Genomic DNA, 18851 nt, shown 5'->3' on the forward strand with positions numbered 1-18851 from the left:
CAGCTAGCCCAAACCTGTATGCTGGGCAAATGCTATGCATATAAGAACATACATATTAGGTAGGTACAGTTGACTCCCATTAATACGAAGTTTGTGGGGACTGCAAAAAACTTCCAACTAAATGAACTTCCAATTAAGGAAAATGCACAACAGCAGCACTGTTATTAGTCCAAAACACGTTCCCTTCTTGATGTGGTTCAGAATCTCTACTGTCGTTGCCAATTTTGGCACACGACACTGATTGCCCTGATAGTTGAGACTTATCCCTAAAATCGAAGCCTGGGGTGCCCACCACACAAACCATTCACTAGGCGCTGTGCACAACAAAGAATGTTGAGGGCTTGAAAAAGAGAAAAATGCGCACACTGTTGCGAGTCTCAACGGACTTTGTCGATTGTGCGGTGCCTTGGTTGCAACGGCGTCGACATAGTGCAGGACATGGCAGTGTTCTGGCACTTAAAATTTTTAATTTTACCGAGAAAGGACGGTCACCACAATGAACTTGATTCGAAATAACTTTCAATTAACTGATATAATGGGTTTTAGCTACGAATTATCCAGGGTGTTGAACTGGAACAAAGCAGAACCGAACCGAAAACTGGAACTGAACCAATATTTTGCCTCAACTGAATCCGAACCAGGAGTGAACTGAAATAAGATACAACAGTTACTGGTTCATGATGAAACCATTGCACTATCCGTTGTTTTGAATGCACAGTCGACGGCATTTGGTGCTTTTCTCTGTCAAGCACTGCCAATTTCGTAACCTCTCACGTACCTTCCCTTAAAAATCAGTCACAACGTTCCCAACACCATCTTCGTACTCGCAACACCAGGAAAAAGATGTGCATCATCGTTTCAACAACATGCTGGTGCTGGCAGCGTGAGCAGAGTGCAAGGCTCAGCAAACAAAATGCCACTCTCTCGGCAGCCTCCAGGCATTGTAAGACATTGAGTTTGCCCTTTTATCGCTGCGACTATGATGGGGCCATTAGAGGGGAAGATCGCTGCACTGCGCAACAGCGAAGGCCCACATCCGAAATGTGCTTTTCTGGTAAAGGTGAAAAGCAAAAACGCCTGTGTGTACGAGATTTTGGCGCACGTTAACCCTTTCAGGGCCACGAACGTACATGTACGTCCTCTGCAAACACCTTCAAAATGGTCAATAACGTACATGTACGTCATTGCTTGTATGTATAAAAAGCGTGCCTTTTTCACCGACTTCTCTTGCTTGGCATGTGCTGCCGCCACACTGCAGAAATACGTCAAATTATTTTCTTGCGCCGATGGCTCTTCTTTTTATTTTTTCATGATTTACTTCAGCAGCGCGCCAGCTATCGCTTGCACATCTGTTAACGAGGGGGCGCGCGGGGTATCGCCCTCGTAAGGCCCCTTACGCCCACAGGGCGCCTCTCGCTTCTTGCGACTGCCACAGACCAAGGATGCCTGCGAAACTGATGAGGCTCTTTTCTCCTTTTTTTGTATTTTTTAGGAGCAGTGCGCCGTCTATCGCTCGCACATCCCGCCGCGCGCGCGCGGGCACAGCGGCTGGTTTTGGTAGCGTCCTCCTGGTGCTTCCCGCTTTTTGCACCCACGAAACTGATGTCTATCTGATTTCGATTCACTCGAAAGGTGCCAGCTTGTTACTCTCTCGTTTTTATTTAGAATTTTTCTTGTGTTACTCATGAATAGAGGCCGGATTTTTAGGCACTAAAAAGCACGTTTTAGGCGCCAAAAATAGGCGGCTAAACAAACGTTTTAGGCATTAAAAAGAATAAAATAGGCGCAATAAATTTTTAGATAAATGGTAATAATTTCAAGTGAACACGTGAGCGAACTGTAAGCATGACAGGAAATCCAAAAATGTCATTGCTATGAGGCCACAATGGCGGTAACAGTTCAATTCAATTCAATTCTTTATTTTTCTCTCATAACAAGTTCTATAGATTGACTTTGACATGGAATTGCCCCGTAATACCTCTGGGCTAATGGCGATCAATTGGCTTAATTTCACAAGCGCATTGCTTACATACATGTTCAAATGCGGAAGTCACTCAAGCGTCGCATATTGTAAAACAGGCTGGAGAAACAATACTTGAAATATGGTAATACTGATTTATAAAAGCGCAAAGTTATTTCTGCCTCACGCAATTAAATTACAATAAAGCAAGAAAATCATAAATGCAAAATAAACAAGGTTTGTTAAGAAATTAACATGTGAGAACTTACGTACAAACTTTAGCAATTTCCTACAGGTACCTTAATTATACAGGCAAGATCTTTAAACATTGCCAAATACACATACGCTCATTCGAAATATAAATATTAAGAATTGTGTTTGGACAGAACGTGGAACATAGTTCAAGAATCACTATGAAAATTATAGAAACAATAGGTAACTACCAGCATCTTCAGATTTCCGGGTTAAAATTTGTGCCTCTTGTCGCTGAGAATGAATTTGTACGCGGAGAACCAACGCTCGACGTAGACAGATGTGGTTGGTGCGTACTTGGGAAGATTCGATGGGTTAATTGACACTAGGATCCTACAGTGCTCACCAGCAAGGACTTCTGAAGCTTCTTTAAGGACAGAAAACCCATTGTTTTTGTCCATGACTGATTGCAGCTTCGCACGTGCCTTTTCGGCGACGGGTCCTTCGGGAGCGGTGGCGATTCTTTCCTGTGCGTGGAGAATTAGCGCAACGTTCGTAACAAGAGTTTCTCCCGCACTTTCAAGTTTTTTGATAGAATCCGCTAAGAACGTAAAGTTGGCGCAAAGGTACGCGAGGTCTCCTGGAAGGCTATTCACAGAGAGGACAGCTTGAGCCTTTGTGACTGCAACACTCTCGTCAATCGGAAGGCCATTGATCACGGCCTTGATGTCCGAATAGTAGAACTTGTAGTACTCAACAGCTTCTAGCCACGTTCCCCATCGTGTGACGACGGGCACATCAGGCAGCATCTCCTTGAAGACGCTCACGCGAAGGGTCTTGTCTTCTCTACTTCTTCTCTTGTCTTCCCCTTGTCTCTTGCGCTGCAAGCTTCCCAGCAAGAAAGTGAGCGAAAAAGCGCCCTTTGACGTCTGTTGTTTCGTCTACGGAAATCCAAATGCAGGAGTCGCCAAGCTCTTCTCTGATTCGTGCTAATGTCTGTTCATACAAAGGCCGGAGGTAGTTCTTCCTCAACGTAGACTCAGACGGCACGTTGTGATTGCAGTATTTCTCTAGAAATTGTTCCAGCATGGGATTTTCAATTTTGGTCTAAGGGATGTTCGCGGCCACCATGGCCTTGCACAAATCAACGTTGAAAGCGTTCGTCCTGTCGTCCTTGATAGCTGTTGTCAAAAAAGACTGTTTGGATGTTGAGGGTTTGCCAGGTGACCTGCCGTCTTCTCATGCTGAGCCAGGTGGTACTTCTTCTCGCAAGGAGTCTGCGCAAATGCGTTAGGATTTCTTAAATACGAAGCGTATATTCAACACCACAGCGCAGATAAACATGCTGGCATACTAAGCGTCTTGACATGCTACCAGAAGACAAATAAATACGATAAGCATCAATAAACACTCTTTCGCATAGAAGCGCTCGAACACCGCTTCTGAGTCCTATTTGATGATATAACTGCACTTGAGCGCCGCTCTGCTACGTGTGTCATGCCACCAAAACGTACTTGAAAAACAAGAAGGTGAGATTCCATTGACGTTCTGTTCAACTGACTCGGCGCGCGCCATCAATACCCCAAATTTCACGGTGGCACGGAGGGGGAGTAAGATACAAGGTTCAATTGCGTGTTAACTTAGCGTGGCGTACTTCGGTAATTCTAGCTAGCGTCTGCATGTAATTAACCGAGTAGCTACAAGGTGGACTTCGAATTAACGGATGTCCAGTGCATATCTTAAAAGCACGCTCTGTTCATCAGCGCTAGTTTTGAAACATCATCCTTCAGTACCAACCGATCAATTGCTCGTTTGATTAAGAAATTTCTGGATTTTCACTTAACGCAGCACACAGGGACGGTACATAAACATTTGAATCTCCTTCTCAGTTTGTATCTAAAATATTTCATTTCAATAATCTCAATGGTATTGAAAGTTTAGAACTTATAAACAACACTAGCAATCAAAATAAGCAACGTTTGAAAAAATGAGGCACCGAAAGGAACGCTGTCTGCCGTATTGAAAATACACAGGTGCCTCCTTTCTTTTCTCAGAAGAAAGGGCAGTATAAACAAAAAGCAATAACAGCGAATCGCGGCCATGACGCCCAGGCGCCAACCAAGGCGGCTCAATGGACAACGTTGCATAGTTTCGAGTTCGACCACGGCCCATGGATCAAGCGCACTTGGTCGAGAAGCTGTGGTTTCCAATAACACATGATACACTCACGCCACGTTAAAACTCGTCGGCTCACCTTTTTTCCGCACGGCTGGCAGAACACGGTCTCTCCGTCTATTCTGCAGCATGGTGAGTTAAGTGTCCACTGTCAGATCAACGCACTTCTGGGCGCCTTCCATTTCGGCATGGCTAAAAAGGGCAGCGGAGAAAGCCAGACCGTGCACGTTGAAAGACCGGACCAGAAGGGAAGGGTGCCTCCTATTGGTCGGGTCCAATCGCCTAGAGCCAATTTCTCCCCTGCTGGTGAACCTTTCAACTACTAAATTACAAACAAGATAATGGCGTGTACGTCACAGTGTTTTTAATTGCAACGCATCTCTTCCTCGGGGCTATGTCACTCCTGCGTCTGTCCGGCGGAGGCGTCCGTCTCTCCTCCACTCTCCTCGTTTCCTCTATCCGATAGCGAAGGCTCTCGCCTAACAGCGGCGGCGGCGGCGGCGGCGTCGACACAGGTGCGTCTCTCCTCCACTCTCCTCCTCTCTTCTCGGCGGCGGCGGTGGCGGCGTCGGCACAGGTGTGTCTCTCCTCCACTCTCTTCCACTCCGCTTTAATAGCGAACGCGGTCTCAGTCAACGGTCGTCCGTGCTCCGTTTGCACTCTCTCGCAGTACTCGACGATTGCTTGATGCGGCGGTTCCTTTATAGAATCAACCCAACGGAAACACCAATGGAACCACCCAGATGCGTTGCATCACACCAGGGTTCCCGCGAGGGGAGGTGGGCGTAATTTTTCCCCATCACTTTCTTTGCCCCTGACGGTATCATAGTTCCCCTGGGGAGTTGTGCGTCCACCGCCAAGTCCTGCGGGAAAGCCACCCGTAAAGTATGCAGAAGCCACCGCTCCGGTTGCACCGGGGCAAAGGGAGGGGGGGGATGTTAAAAATAGGACCAGGTTCAAACCCATAGAATTCAGAACTAAATATTTCCAGGTAGAATGAATAAAAGTATCAAATTGCACTCGAAAGCGAAACGTGACGCTACATAGTGCTGATTTAGGCGCCAATTTGAGAAAAAAGGCATTTATAGGCATTTATCGGAGTTTAGGCACCAACACCCAAAATAGGCATTTATAGGCACTATAAAACCACCATAAAAGCCATCCTTGACCTCCACTTCGTGCTCATATATCGAAATGTGGCGACAGGAACGCAAGGAAAAAAAAGGCATTTGCCTAAAATCCGGTCTCTACTCATGAATAAACCACATGCATGTAACAACACAAACAATTTTTTTGTCACTTTACGGTCACCCTAAAAAAATTACGATAATTTTTTCTCGAAATAGATTCATCCTAAGAATTTAAATCAGCAATAAAAAAAATCGACCCTGGGGCGTCGCATTTGGCGAAAAAATTCGACCCTTAAAGGAGCCATGAAGAGAAAACACAAGTTTGGTTCATTCAAAAGATTGTCTCGTTAGAATCATACTGACACCACTTTTAACGTAAACTTCGCTCAAATAAGCTACATAATTAGGAAAAACGGGAATGGTCATGCGACCCACCAGCTCATTTCCCGCAACAGAACCTGTGATGTCACATGGGCTAAGCTCTGCGATTGGCGGAGGCTGGCAGAAGCAGACGCAAATTAGGTAGAGCTTACAAACTAGACGAACGAGCGATTTGCGCTTAAATTTAGGGCACATTCTTTACAAAGCAATAATGATGGGACAAACAGTGGAAGTTACGAAAGCACATGTAAACATAGAAGTACTGATGCGTTCTGCAGTTCGTACTGCGCACAGCATGCTTTGGTTTAGCTGCACAGCACTACGGGGCTTGGGGTTGTCTCAGACGACACTGGCCGATTGACGCAAGCAACGGTGTCTTACGTGACCCCATTTGTCGAGCGAGCACTGTTTCAGGGAACGAATATTTTCTCCCAGAACAAAAACAAGCCAGGTTTAAATGCGGGCAAAAACAAACCAAACGCTTGCCACGGTATGGTGGCGCCATCTTGGTTACGGAACGTAAAGAAACGCGGTAACAAACCAACACCGCTGTACAGGGTGGAGACAACCTTTGAACGGTCCCGTGCCGCCGCAATTGGGCCAACGGGCTCAACGCGTTATTCTTTTCGTTTCCCACGAGACCTAGCAACGCGAAACAGACAATATGATTCAAACTTCTTCAGTAAACCGCGTTGCGGCGATAATTTTAGCGCGGTTTTGACACAATGACTTGCTTCGGCGGCGAGCGAGCAACCGAACATGGCGGCGCCAGCATTACGTGTCTCTACCCTGTACGGCGGATGCGTGAATGAAGGTACTCTAGGCTGCAGAGCGGTCGGTTCCCGTGATGTCACTTGGGACCACGAAAATGCACGATTGAGCGGGAAAACCAAAATTTTAACCTAAATTGTTTAATTTCTCAGTGAATAAAGCACCGTTTGTATCCGGACAAGCGCTGGGGGCACTATAAAACACGAAATCTTTCGAATAAAACCAACGTGCATTTTCTCTTCATGGCTCCTTTAAAGGGTTAAAGATTCCCAGGTGGTCAAAATTAATCTGGAACCCTCCACTACGGCACGCCTCATCGCCTGTGTTGCGTCGGCGTATTAAACCCTACAATCACTCAATCAATAAATCAATCAAATCACATCGGAAATGCGCATAGTTGTGGCATTTTACAATTTAATTGAAAATTTTGCACACGTGAAAATTGTAAATTCTTGACAAGTCTGACCGCCGCCAAGAGCTCCTCAGTGCGAAGCCTTTGGCTGCTGACCACAATGATGCGGGTTTGATAGCCGCACTTGGTGGCCGTTTTTATGATGCAGAAAACATGCACGGGCCGAGATTTCAACAGAGATTGAGGAACCCCGGGAGCCTAAATCACTCTGCTGGTTTGCAATATACGCTGTGCCTCATGATGCAGGAGTAGCTTCGTGGCATCTAACGTGCCCTGAATTTTTTGAAAAGTGTGTTTCTGCGGGAAAAGAAAATAGGAAAGGCCCACCCTGTGGTTTTAAATCATTTGGGACCAAGTTCGGGCACGAGTAATTTCTGCTCTTATTCACTGCCTTCAGCCATCGAAAAAGCAAAATGCCAAAAGGCAGATTTTTTTCAATTGCATTACATTCAATTTTCAATTACATCTAATTTCAAATTTCTGCGAGTTCCGGGAAATGCACCCCTCCCCTTCGCTCTGCACACAGGCAACACTGGCATACCATGGCCAGTCTATAATCCAATCCAATCCTGGTCAGCAGCCCGATAGCCCGATCTCTACCCACCATTTCTCATTTTTCTTCTGGCGGTGTCAGTTCAACCATGCATTCCGGGGCGGACTTCAAGTGGAATGCTGTGGACTATTCTTTTGGACTGACTCGGAAGAGTCTTTTGAGGGTTTTGATAGCGATTGCTAGCATTGTTTGGCAAAATTTTAAGTCCATGTGCATTCTGTTGTTTTTCCTGGCAGCTAGAGATCTTTGCCGCTGCCATCTTGAATTTTGGTGCCCCCTCCCCATTTCGCCGGTGATGTCAACTTGCCTGCAAGATGGCACTTGCTTAGAATTTTACGGTAGAAAGGCAGGCCGGCCCCAAACTATTTCACTAGCACAATGCTCATAATTTCGCTTGTTCTGTTGTTTTGTTCCTTTCCACGCTGCTTTGTTTTCAGAGATGCGTTTTCATTGACGAGTCTTAACTCGCTTCTGTGCTGGTACTGCTACTGTTTCTAAAGGAGGACTGCAGCTGTCAACATAAAAAAAAGAGCATTTTCCCAAAGTTCCATGCTGTGTTTCACGTGTACCCTTTCAGTTTGTAATTGCATGCCATGTTACGAGATTCAGCAATGTAGTGGAAGGAATGGGGCAGTGGTCAGACGGAGCAGAGACCTGGGGCCGGAAGGCATCTGGAAGGGCGCCGGACGATATCCAGCGGGGTTGATTACCCGCGGGGTTTCAGGCGGTTATTAGTGCAGAGCTAAAACGCCACCCAGCCTGCGTCACACAAACAAGTATGTGGTATAATTTGGTGACGTCACATAGACTCCGCAGGAAAGCAACCCCGCCGATATTTTCCAGCGCCCTTCGGATGCCTTCTAGCACCATTCATGATACGTTATCACAAAGCACCCTGCAGTGATCAGGGCAATAATGCAAGGGCTGAGCATTAGCTAAAGCTTATTTCTAACAAAATTTTGGATTACAGCCCCACAAGGTGACTGCTACCAAATTATCCTAGGGGACAAACAACCGGATTGATAGGTAGAACTTACATGGCAGCAGTATAAATTTTTCTTTGCTACAAAAAAAAAAAGGCATGAAAAAGCCCAATTTCAAATAAACAAGAACTGTATTTTGTTTTTATGGTTGCTTTAAACTACTAAACTTTTTTTTGCACTTTGCTAATAACATACCCACCGAACCAGTCTTGCACATGATTACCTAAGTTCGAACGAGAACTGAACTGAAACAAAATGAATTCACCCAAACTTGAACTGTAACTGAACTGGTATCTTTTTTGGTCCGACACGGTCAAATTATTGAGCGATGTCTTTGTATGCATTGTGTGTAAAACTGCCAGGACGAGAACATCACTTCCACTTAACGAAAAATTACAATTAGTGCCGAGAGTCAACTGTACATATACCTATGTATGTGTAATACCACCCGCAGCAATGTGGGCAGAACCTTGCAACAAAGAAACTGACTAGAACCAGTAGGATGCCGAGACACACACAATGTGAATGCCGGAATTCCCCTCGCCCAGCTGGTTCACAGAGGCACATCCCACTGCAGTACTGGCACATAGGTAACTACAGCTTAGAGTGGGGGTCAGCGACCTGTGCTTGCAAGGCAGTATTTTGCAGCCCCCAGCACGCCGTCAGAACCCACACCCCTCCCCTTGTGCCTTTCTATCTGAAGGCCGACTCGCCAGTTTCGACCTCAAATGGGGTTAGACGGGAAGCAAGAACAGAGAAGTGATCGATTCCAGTTGGCTTTGTCCCGCATCTTCACACTTAACCAGAGTATGGTCAATTATTGTCACATATCATTGCCAATTCGCTGAATTTTTTCTCTTTCCCTGCAAAGCACCCCTCCCCCGGTTTGCCATCCGGCCTTCCATCGTGTTGGCCCTTCACCTCAAAAAGTTGCCGACCCCTGGCTGGGAGCATGTCTCACTCAATGTGCTCTGCAAGCAGTTGAGTCAGTGCAAAAGCAAGGCCCCTGCATCCAAGCCTAGCAAGCTTGTCGTGCGCTAAAATTCTGCACCCTACAAGGCTCCTCCTGCATATTCTGGGTGTTTATTAAAGTCGTTAAGCAATACAAACAAGTTCCACGAGGCGCACTCTGTACAGGGTTACCAGCAAACAAATTCAAGTTCCACCCCAGCACATCACCCAGCCATTTCCACAAGCATGTTCGCAGCAGCTTGCTGTTCACACGTCGTTTACGCACTACCCTTTGCAAGCTCGCACTTGGAACACAAGTGTGCATCTTGTTTACGGGACCACCTACGAATGAATGGGTGAAAGAGAAGGGGGGGAAGGGTTTAAGAGGTTCACAAGTGGCAAGATTCCCCTCGCACAGATCATTCCTGCTTTGGGGAAGGGAGACAAAGCAGGGAAGGGAAACGCACCTTCGTCGTGTGCACCCCAATTGGCCAGCACGCGAGTAACTGGCATCCGTGGTGGCTGCTCCTTTGAGGCCAAGCTGCACACACAACACACAAGGGATCTCAGGAAGAGAAGCCACATCCGAGCCGCAACTCATAAGTGGCTGGTGACACTGCAGAACCTACATGAACGGGCATAGCCGTGCGCAACGTCTTACGTGACAGGTGGCCGATTCTCATCAGAGCGCACCTCACCCTTCTACTTTTTTGTGGGGGAAAAAAAAAAAAGAAAAGAACGGTTGTACCTGGTTTACCGGTAGGCCTGGGGCCACCAAGGCACACGAATATACAGTGGTACCCCGATTATACACCCCCAGGTTTTACAACAACTAGAGTTTTATGACGGATTAGTCGAGTCCCGGCGAAGTCCCCGTAGAAACAATGCATTAAAAACTGTGGTTATCTAACACCTTATCCAACAACCCACACAAAGTGCAGGACCGATCGGGGGACGAAATGACAGTGCCACGGGCCTGTTGTGCAGACCTTCCTCCTTTCCTTTCTCTCCCCTCCAGCAATCGCTGGGCCATCACTAGCGTCCACTCTCGTCGTGCAGCGGTCGCAGCGTGCACTGTGCAGGTGTTCTCCCACTCGGCAGTGAATGACCAATGAGGTTATGCTGAGAGGCTTAGGTTTCCACATGTGTTTATCATGATTGTGTAGGCCATAGTTGGCACTGGCTGACGGGAATCACAGCAACGAATTGCAGTACAAGGTTTGTTTTAAATGCCGCGTAATTGGCACCTGCACTGCATTATTCTTTTCGCATTTACTTCTTGTAGTGGTTTGGGTTTCCGAGCTCCGCAAAGCATTAGTGTGTAGTCCACACTGAAGTTTCTTTCAAATCCATTGCATGAAACTATTTACAGGCATAGTTGCGATTGCTCTGATTTCAGGACGTCCACAATATACGACGCTTTTTCATGGTTCCGAGAAAGTCGTACTATAATCGGGGTTCTACTGTACGTGTATGGTGCCTCCCACAGCTATTGTGGACACACAATGCGGTAATTGCCTATGGCAGGAGAGTGTAGTTAGCAATCGGCCCGTAAAATTACCATTAAAATGGAAAATTTTTGCATATTGCAAAAGCTTGCGAATACAATAAAAGATCCCTCACTATGTGGGCAAAAGGTGAAGTTTCCATCAACTACTAAGCATAGAAACATGTGCTCAGACCCTAGAGATTGTTGTACTTTCGGCACACAACAATAGATTAGGGACAGCCCTGCCATATTCTTGACCGCAGAAAATGTAATGCCAGGTGCTGTAACGTAAGTAAAGTAATTTTCCTTTTCTTTTTTTCAATTTGCGCCCTTCCCAGTATTCAGTTCCTCAAAGGCCATGGCCCCCTTGTCCCCCAGCAAGCACCCACGACTCCAGGTCCGAAACAAAAAACATCAAGATTATTGTTTTTGCTGGGAGTGGTGGGCGTCCCTTTTCTGTTTCGAATGTACCCTCCCGGCCAGACAGGATTCCATTATGCTCTCGACTTCATGACCGCAGGTATGTACACCTCAGCTGTGTCCAGGGAATAAGGTGTCCTGGTCAGGGCTGAAACAATGACCAGGTTGTCTCTGGACTGACCAGGCTCCGCTGGACAGGTTACACGCCACTTTGGCCTGCCCTGAGCTAACCTTCAGACTGAACAGCCTAGGGGGGTGAAATTAAGTCAGCTGCCTCTCCATGCCCCCACCCCCCTTCCCCCGTCTTTTTCCCCTTTCCCTATTCCGAGTCTTCCAAGCAACTCCCTCCTCTAGACTCTGCTACGAATAATCAGCTCAGCTGCTGCAAAAAAATTCACTCCCACCCACACATCCATCTGGGTTGCAGCTGGCATTACTCTGTACAGGTCCAAAAGTAAAGCTCTCGTAGTGCCTCAGAATCAGGCTGAGGTGCTGGCTGTGCTTCTGTTTTTTTTTTTTTCCCTCTGTCTGTCTTCAGTCCCCATCACAACGGAATTTCACATTGTTGCAAACCCTGCATTGTGTTTTCTTTACTTATGTGTTTTGTTGCCCACCTCTCGCCGCACCCAGCTTATCTATGTTCGAAGCGGAGGGCGCGTTTCCCTCTCTTTCTTTTGTATGCCCCACACGCTACCTTATTTGATAGGGAGAGTTTTTTGCCCTGTCGTCACTTGCCCAGAATGCTCCTCTATGGTCTCGGTGTAATTTGACGATTCGAGAAAGCAGAGTACGGAAAGATAAATACTCGCATGGTAATTAATGCCGAGGCATTCGATTCGCCATCACTCGCGTGCGCACACGTCACTTTGCTGACTGCCCCTTGGCCACTTGTGTGTTCTTTGCTTCTTAGTGGGGTGCAAGTTTTCTCTAATGAACTTTGCTCCTAGAAGAAACCTGTTTCATCCTAGGCTCTACGACAATATGGTCCCTGCCATTTTAGAAGTGGTCCCCTGTGCATGGTCAACATTTAAGCTACTGGCCTCACACTCATTACTTTAACTACTATGCTATGCACAGATTCTTCCCGTTCCCCTCTTACTGCTCAACTTTTGTACCCAGTGCAGAACAGAGGACACGACGTGTGACAGCAAAGTCTGCACGAGCTTCCGATACACAGCCCAACAACAGTGGTAAGCTAAATCTGAGGACAAGACCAGCTAACAGCACCCTCCAAGCACTGTTTCAGCAACAGGAACAAACCTTTCCCCTTCGTGCGTTTCATATGCATGGTGCAGAATAGATCATGGGCTCTTCAAGGGGACATGTAGACAGAATACAAGTTTGCTCAGTCTGAAAGAACCAACCTTAGCCAACTCACTTAGCTCAATTCCAGCCACAAAAGACGCGTTTTCAACTGAAAACCAAGAAATATTGGAAAACCTTCGAGTTTTACTCTACAGTGATGTGTATAATATGGACAGGAGTAACGTAATATGGGCTGATACTAAAAGCACAGCTATCAGTGCGTTAACTGTGCATTGGAGTTCAAGCGATAAGATGAAACGGGACCGCAGGTCCCACTCCAATCGCCCGGTCATTGTCGGCACTGGCATAGGCCGGTGGCTGCCAGTCGCGCACACACACAAGATGCCGTGGCATCAGAGAGACGCTTCATCTGTTTTAACAGTGCACCTGTTAAATAACCTGGCCATAAGTTGTCCAACACAAACAGAAAACCTCCAATAGGAAAGAAAAAAAAAATGCACCCCTTGGTGGGAATCGAACCTGGGTCCCTCGTGTCGTGAAAGCGGCGTCTATCCGATTGAGCTATCACCGCATTCCAGGTGGACAGCGCTCTCTCCTTTGGGTTATTTGTAGCGTTGGCTTTGCATCACATGAGCATTTGTTCGCTCGCTTGTCCATTCGATCACTCACTCGCACGGGCCCCACTGCCTATACTGAGCAGAGATGTTTAAGCCTGAGCTTGGTCTGGTGACGTACCGTCAAGGCTTGCGTGTGGGCTTGCACCACATAAGCAGCTTGCAAAAAATAAATAAATAAAATAAAAGAAGGTAGTTCACGTGCATCCGCACCTCAATTTGGGTGTACAGGACAGCTCACGCTACAGACACTGAGTTCACGAAGCCGGTTGCCACAGGTTCTAGCACGCGCTAACACGGTCGACTTTGGGAGAGATATGATGTGAAAGCCTGCAGACAAAACGATCTGGGCCTGCCAGTCATGGAGAGCTTTTAGTGGCAAGTTTGGAAATCCACGCGAGCTGCAACAGCTGGGTCTCTGACAAAGGGAGAGCGGCCGCTAGCTGCATCAATCTCATTCTTTAATATCCCGCTTCCTTTTTAAAGTTCCCCTTAAAGGAGTACTGACACGAAATTTCAAAGATGAGATAATTATGTAAAACGCTTCCTTTTTATCAGGAGATATCTCCCAGCAAGTTTCAACAGCAACCGTTCAGCGAAACATATTTAAAATCCATTTTAATCTGCGCCCGCACGAGAAAGCCCAGAGCGGGCCGACGTGACATCATCTGCTACGTGCCCCAAACTGCCGACGTCGGGGCTCCCGTGACGAAGCCGACGCGCCGGCTGTGGTTGGCGCGCGCTGCTCGGACGTGTGTACACGTCATGGTTCTGGGACTGACGTCATGCTGCCCGGGTCTGTGGGGACGGCGAAGACCTCGGCCGGTCTGGGCGCGCGCGTGCGCTCGCTCGCGCGCGCTTCCAGAGAGGCAGCGATACGCCAAGAATGGTGACGCCATCTGATACATGCTGTCATGGCGGCCGCTCGGCGTTTTTTTGTCGAAACCGAAACTGGCACGAATAAACGACGCCGTAAATGAATGTTTACGCTGCGCTCAACGTTTTTAGATTAGGTCAGTTGGCAAAGAGCGCGGCCTTCCAAGCACAGCGGCGCGGGCCGGTGCTGTCGCCGACCAGGCGGTGGCGCTGCGGTAGCGTTGAGATCGGTATCGGCGCGTCGTCTGCTACTCCTTGCTTGGAAAGGCGCCGGTGAACGACCACCGCACACCGTTAATGCTCTTCTTTGACATGCGAAATCCAACTTCGCTCTACTCTTACGCTTTAGTGACAAGAGCTTTACATTTTTATCTACATTATAACGAGAAACAAGCTGTACTTAAGAAAAAAAAGGCAAGGCAAATACTGCACAGTCCGCTTGTCTTCGGCTGCTTCCCGTTCCATTTATTTATTTTTCCATTTATTTTTCCCCAGTACGGGATCCTTTATAGCTCAATAATGTTTAAAGCATACCCGAACACGTCTTACACTTCTGAAACTGCGGGAAAGCCTACAATAGTCAGCCATCTACTTGGAATCAAGAAAAGACGCCTCGACATTTTTATTTATGCTGTGGAAGCAAATGCAGTAGGTACGTTTTCACAAGAACATATTTACAACCCCAACCAAACTGATCAAGTGAACCGATTGGAAACCAAGTGCTGACGTACGCGCTCACGTGCACGCGCTCAGCAAATTCTTAATATTTTAACTGCGTACACGAAAAATTACGATTTGTTAAGCAGCTGCGCTGTTAACAAAGAAAATTGAACCAATTATTAAACCAATGTTTTTTTTATTTCTTTGACAGGTATAAATGTGGTTTCTTAAAAGAAATAAACGTTTTTTCTCGGATGAGAATGTTTGTCGTATACTGGTATTCATTTTTGTTGGTTCGTAAATTGATGGACTGTCTGTTAGGGTCACAGAAACTTTCATTTATCTCATTGTAGTCCTGATATGCCAATTTTTTAAAGCGTTTAGCCTTCATTTATCTTCTTGTAGCCCTGATATGCCGATTTTCTAAAGCATTTAGCCTTCATTTATCTTCTTGTAGCCCTGATATGCCGATTTTTTAAAGCATTCAGCCTGGTAGTTTTTCCGCTGAGCCATCGCTTATGCTGTCTTCTGCGTTGATTTTTCCTGCTCGCTTCTTTTTGCAATCTACAGATAGGCAACACTTCTCAGTTTTGACTAGTCAGATTGATTTATAAGAGGTTTAACGCGCCGACGCTTCAGAGGCGATGAGGCGTGCCGTAGTGGAGGGCTCCGGATTAATTTTGACCACGTATGGGATCTTTGACATATGCTGAATTCTCGAACACACGCGTGTTTTCGCTTTCCGCCTCTACCAGAATAGCGGCCGCCGTGGCCGGGAATCGAACCCGAGTCCTTGCGCCCAGCAGCACGGCGCCTTGACCACCGCGCCGGGTAGGGATATGATCTGACAGCACCGTGAATATGTGCCACACACACTTCATGCCCTTTCACGGCAGTTGTTGCGGATAAAACGTCTGGAAACAGGTTAACATTTGTTCCAAGGGCTGATCTTGTCAGCTGAGGGTGAATATTCCCATTTTCATCGCTGTAGCTACACGGCGGGACAAGCAAACCTCTTGAATTAACTTCAACTGACAAGTTTTGCCCCACTACTGCACCCTTCTCAATCAGCACAATTGCACCCAGAATCTTCGAGCTTGTAGAAGATAACCTAGGCGAAGCCTTCACATTCTACGATTGAAATGTCGGACATTTGCTGAATTCCTGCATAACTGCGAACCACAGCTCAGTTCCCAACGTACGTGCTGACATCGGCGCTTTCTACACCACTCGCGCCACTTACGCCAGTTTCCTCGCGCAAAGACCCATCATTTTGGCAGGACGCAACATAGGTGGGGACCACTGTCATCCATTTATGTGGTTTTCGGCATGACTTTGACGTCTTTGGTGGCGACAGATGCTCAGGTATGTCAGGGAAAATACGGGGCGCCGCGCCGTCCCTCAGAGTCCGCCTGCCTTACGGTATCCTTACAGTTTGAACGTTCACGGCGTGTTCGTAACAGTTGACGATGTCTGAAGACTCACAATGAATGTCACAAACGTATATTTATGGCGTAACCTTGAAGTTTTTCCGCGGAATCGCGCTTTCCCACGCCTTCAATCCGTCGGGACCCTTCGGCGCTTTCAAGAAATGCCGCTGCACGGACTTAGCCGCTTCCGAAGCATACCCCGAACGGCAGCCCGGCGTGCAGCACGTCAACAAACCGCACCGACACTTCAGAGATCCACTAAAATATGTATGCACGATGACAACACAGAGCTAATACGTTAATACAGACGTGACGAACAGGCGAGCGCCAACAGCACAGCGAAAACACATGGCCGGGGCGAGCCTCGCTCCCCAAACTAGATCTCAACGCAACGCCAGCGCCACCTCTCGGAATGGCGACAAAATGGTGCCGCCTCTCGAGGCGCAGTTTGCAAACTGACCTAATCTAAAAACGTTGGCTGCGCTTGACCGTCTAATCTGTCATTCTATGATTAGTGGGCTGGTAGGCACGCATAGCAGCGAAAAAAACGTAACATACAAATTTCGTGTCAGTACTCCTTTAAGTTCGCTACAACTGTTACGGGCCAAAGTGGTCTTTTTAATCAACCAGACTTGTATGTTGTCTCCAAGCCACACTGCACGTCCTCCCGCCATCAGCCTGGCAAAGAAAGGAAAGGGGACAAACAGCTCTGTACCTGGCAGGGTTGTCCCCCCTTGTGTTCCACGGTCGTTTGGCTGCCTTGCACTGGCTGACGGATGGGCAGCAGGAAGCCCCCGTTGCTCCTGCACAAAGCACAGTGACCGAGGATGCTTTCGTGTACGCGCACCACTGCTTGCACAAGGTTCCAACCACAAGGAAAATAAGCAGAGGATCCGGAAGCCACGAACAAAAGAGCTGGCTGCTATCCGTACCCTTAATGATTTTAAATCCACTGAAAGTGTCAGGTGTGGCTGGCTTGTGGGAATCAATGTGGCGCAGGATAGAAGACTTCTTGCCTTTCCAAGAGCACAGGATTGACCGCTTCCAGAAACTGCCATGTGCACCCTACCTCGGCAAAGTTGGTGTGGCTCACTCAAACTCACTCGCAAATTTATTTTCGAATCACCACTCACTCAAACTCAAGACTCACTGCTGAGCAGCACATCTGTGCTCACTCAAACTCAAAGTGAGTGCGAAACTCAGAACTCATTCGGTCTCAGGAGTACTCAAACTCAGTTGGGCTCAAAGTCACTCAAGCTCAAACTCACAATGCCACACTAGCCTCGTGCTCACTCAAACTCACGCGTGAGTTTGAGTCCAAATGAGTTTGAGTGAGTGGACTCGTGAGTGAGTCCGCCGACCTTTGATGTGCACCCAACGTAGGGAGATTAATCGCAACTGTTTTAGTGACCAGAACACTGGCAGGGGCGATTTCAAAATGTGGCTGCAACGGACATGGCAGTACTTTAAACAGGGTGCTTAGGTTCAGTGGCCCCCAGAGACGACGAGTAGCCTGTTAGAAGGGAACAGGTTGCACCTTTGTGTCAGAAAAAGAAATGGAAATGAAACCACCCTGGTTAGCGTAGCTTCACAGATCAAAACAATATTGTCGCTCCAACCACAGTAAATTAACCACGCTTCAGTGCTTCAGCAGAACTCTTGAGAATGGTCCTAGCAGCATTTAAGACGGGGGTGGCAGCTTTGGCGATGCTGACAGCACCCCACAACCACTTGGCATCAGAAACAAGCTGTCCCCACTGAAAGGTGTCCAGGTTTCCAGCTAGTTTCCGTTTTTGGGCTGAAATATCATGATTTACCTTCCAATGTCAATGTGCTGTATAATGACCAGCAAAGTGCTTTCTTTTCTTTAGAAGCAGTGGCTATAGTGACAGCCACACTCTATTCCACCCCTACTTTGGCGCATACATGATAAATGAAAGCAAGCTGACTCCGTAAATGGCAATTCTGAGTTGCCTACCGCTATCAGACTGGGGACTGAAATTGCCAAACATACAAGTTTAAATAGGAAAACTTTGCAGTTACTGCAGGCCAACGTAGTTCCTATTTATAAGTTACCTTTTTGGGCTCTGACACAGTCTTAGTATCAAGAAAGGTCAGTTGAGCTACTGGGAGCAGTGAAATAGGCAGAACCAAGAGGCAGGGTAGGAAGGAGCTCCATAACCACCATTTTGGAAACATGCTCGCACTGTGGAAACAGCTTAGCGCTAGCGTGCCTTGCTGTGTGGTGCCACAGGTTCTCCCGACTGTGTGGGTCGAAACATTACCAAGGTGTCCCTTCTCTCACTATTCTTTTTAACAGAGCAGAATATACGATTCCTCTCCTGTATGGGCAGTACATTAAAGAAGGCACTGTCATAACCGTGAATTCCGATAGCGTATTCTTTGCCGCACCCCCACACAAAGGTAAATTGAATTGATTGATTGTAGGGTTTAATGCGCCGACGCACCGCAGGCAATGAGGCGGGCTGTAGTGGAGGGCTCCAGATTAATTTCGACCACCTGGGGATTTTTAACGTGCGCCGAAATATCGTACACACGGGCATTTTTGCTTTTCGCCTCCATCAGAA

General features: G+C 47.3%; 1 protein-coding gene across 1 annotated transcript in view; it reads right to left on the reverse strand.

The window, feature by feature from the left end:
- LOC144137842 (uncharacterized) overlaps positions 1 to 18851 on the reverse strand; it is a 49390-nt gene that overhangs the window by 19094 nt on the left and 11445 nt on the right. The window contains exons 3-4 of the mRNA XM_077669853.1: positions 16979 to 17066; positions 9976 to 10049 (exon numbers count right to left, since the gene is read on the reverse strand). Of these exons, the coding sequence (XP_077525979.1) occupies positions 9976 to 10049; positions 16979 to 17066 (162 nt within the window). The remainder of the gene's footprint in view (positions 1 to 9975; positions 10050 to 16978; positions 17067 to 18851) is intronic.

The sequence above is a fragment of the Haemaphysalis longicornis genome, unplaced genomic scaffold, assembly GCF_048455015.1.
Source record: "Haemaphysalis longicornis isolate Haplotype H1 unplaced genomic scaffold, Haemaphysalis longicornis Haplotype H1 scaffold_5, whole genome shotgun sequence".
Taxonomy (NCBI): domain Eukaryota; kingdom Metazoa; phylum Arthropoda; class Arachnida; order Ixodida; family Ixodidae; genus Haemaphysalis; species Haemaphysalis longicornis.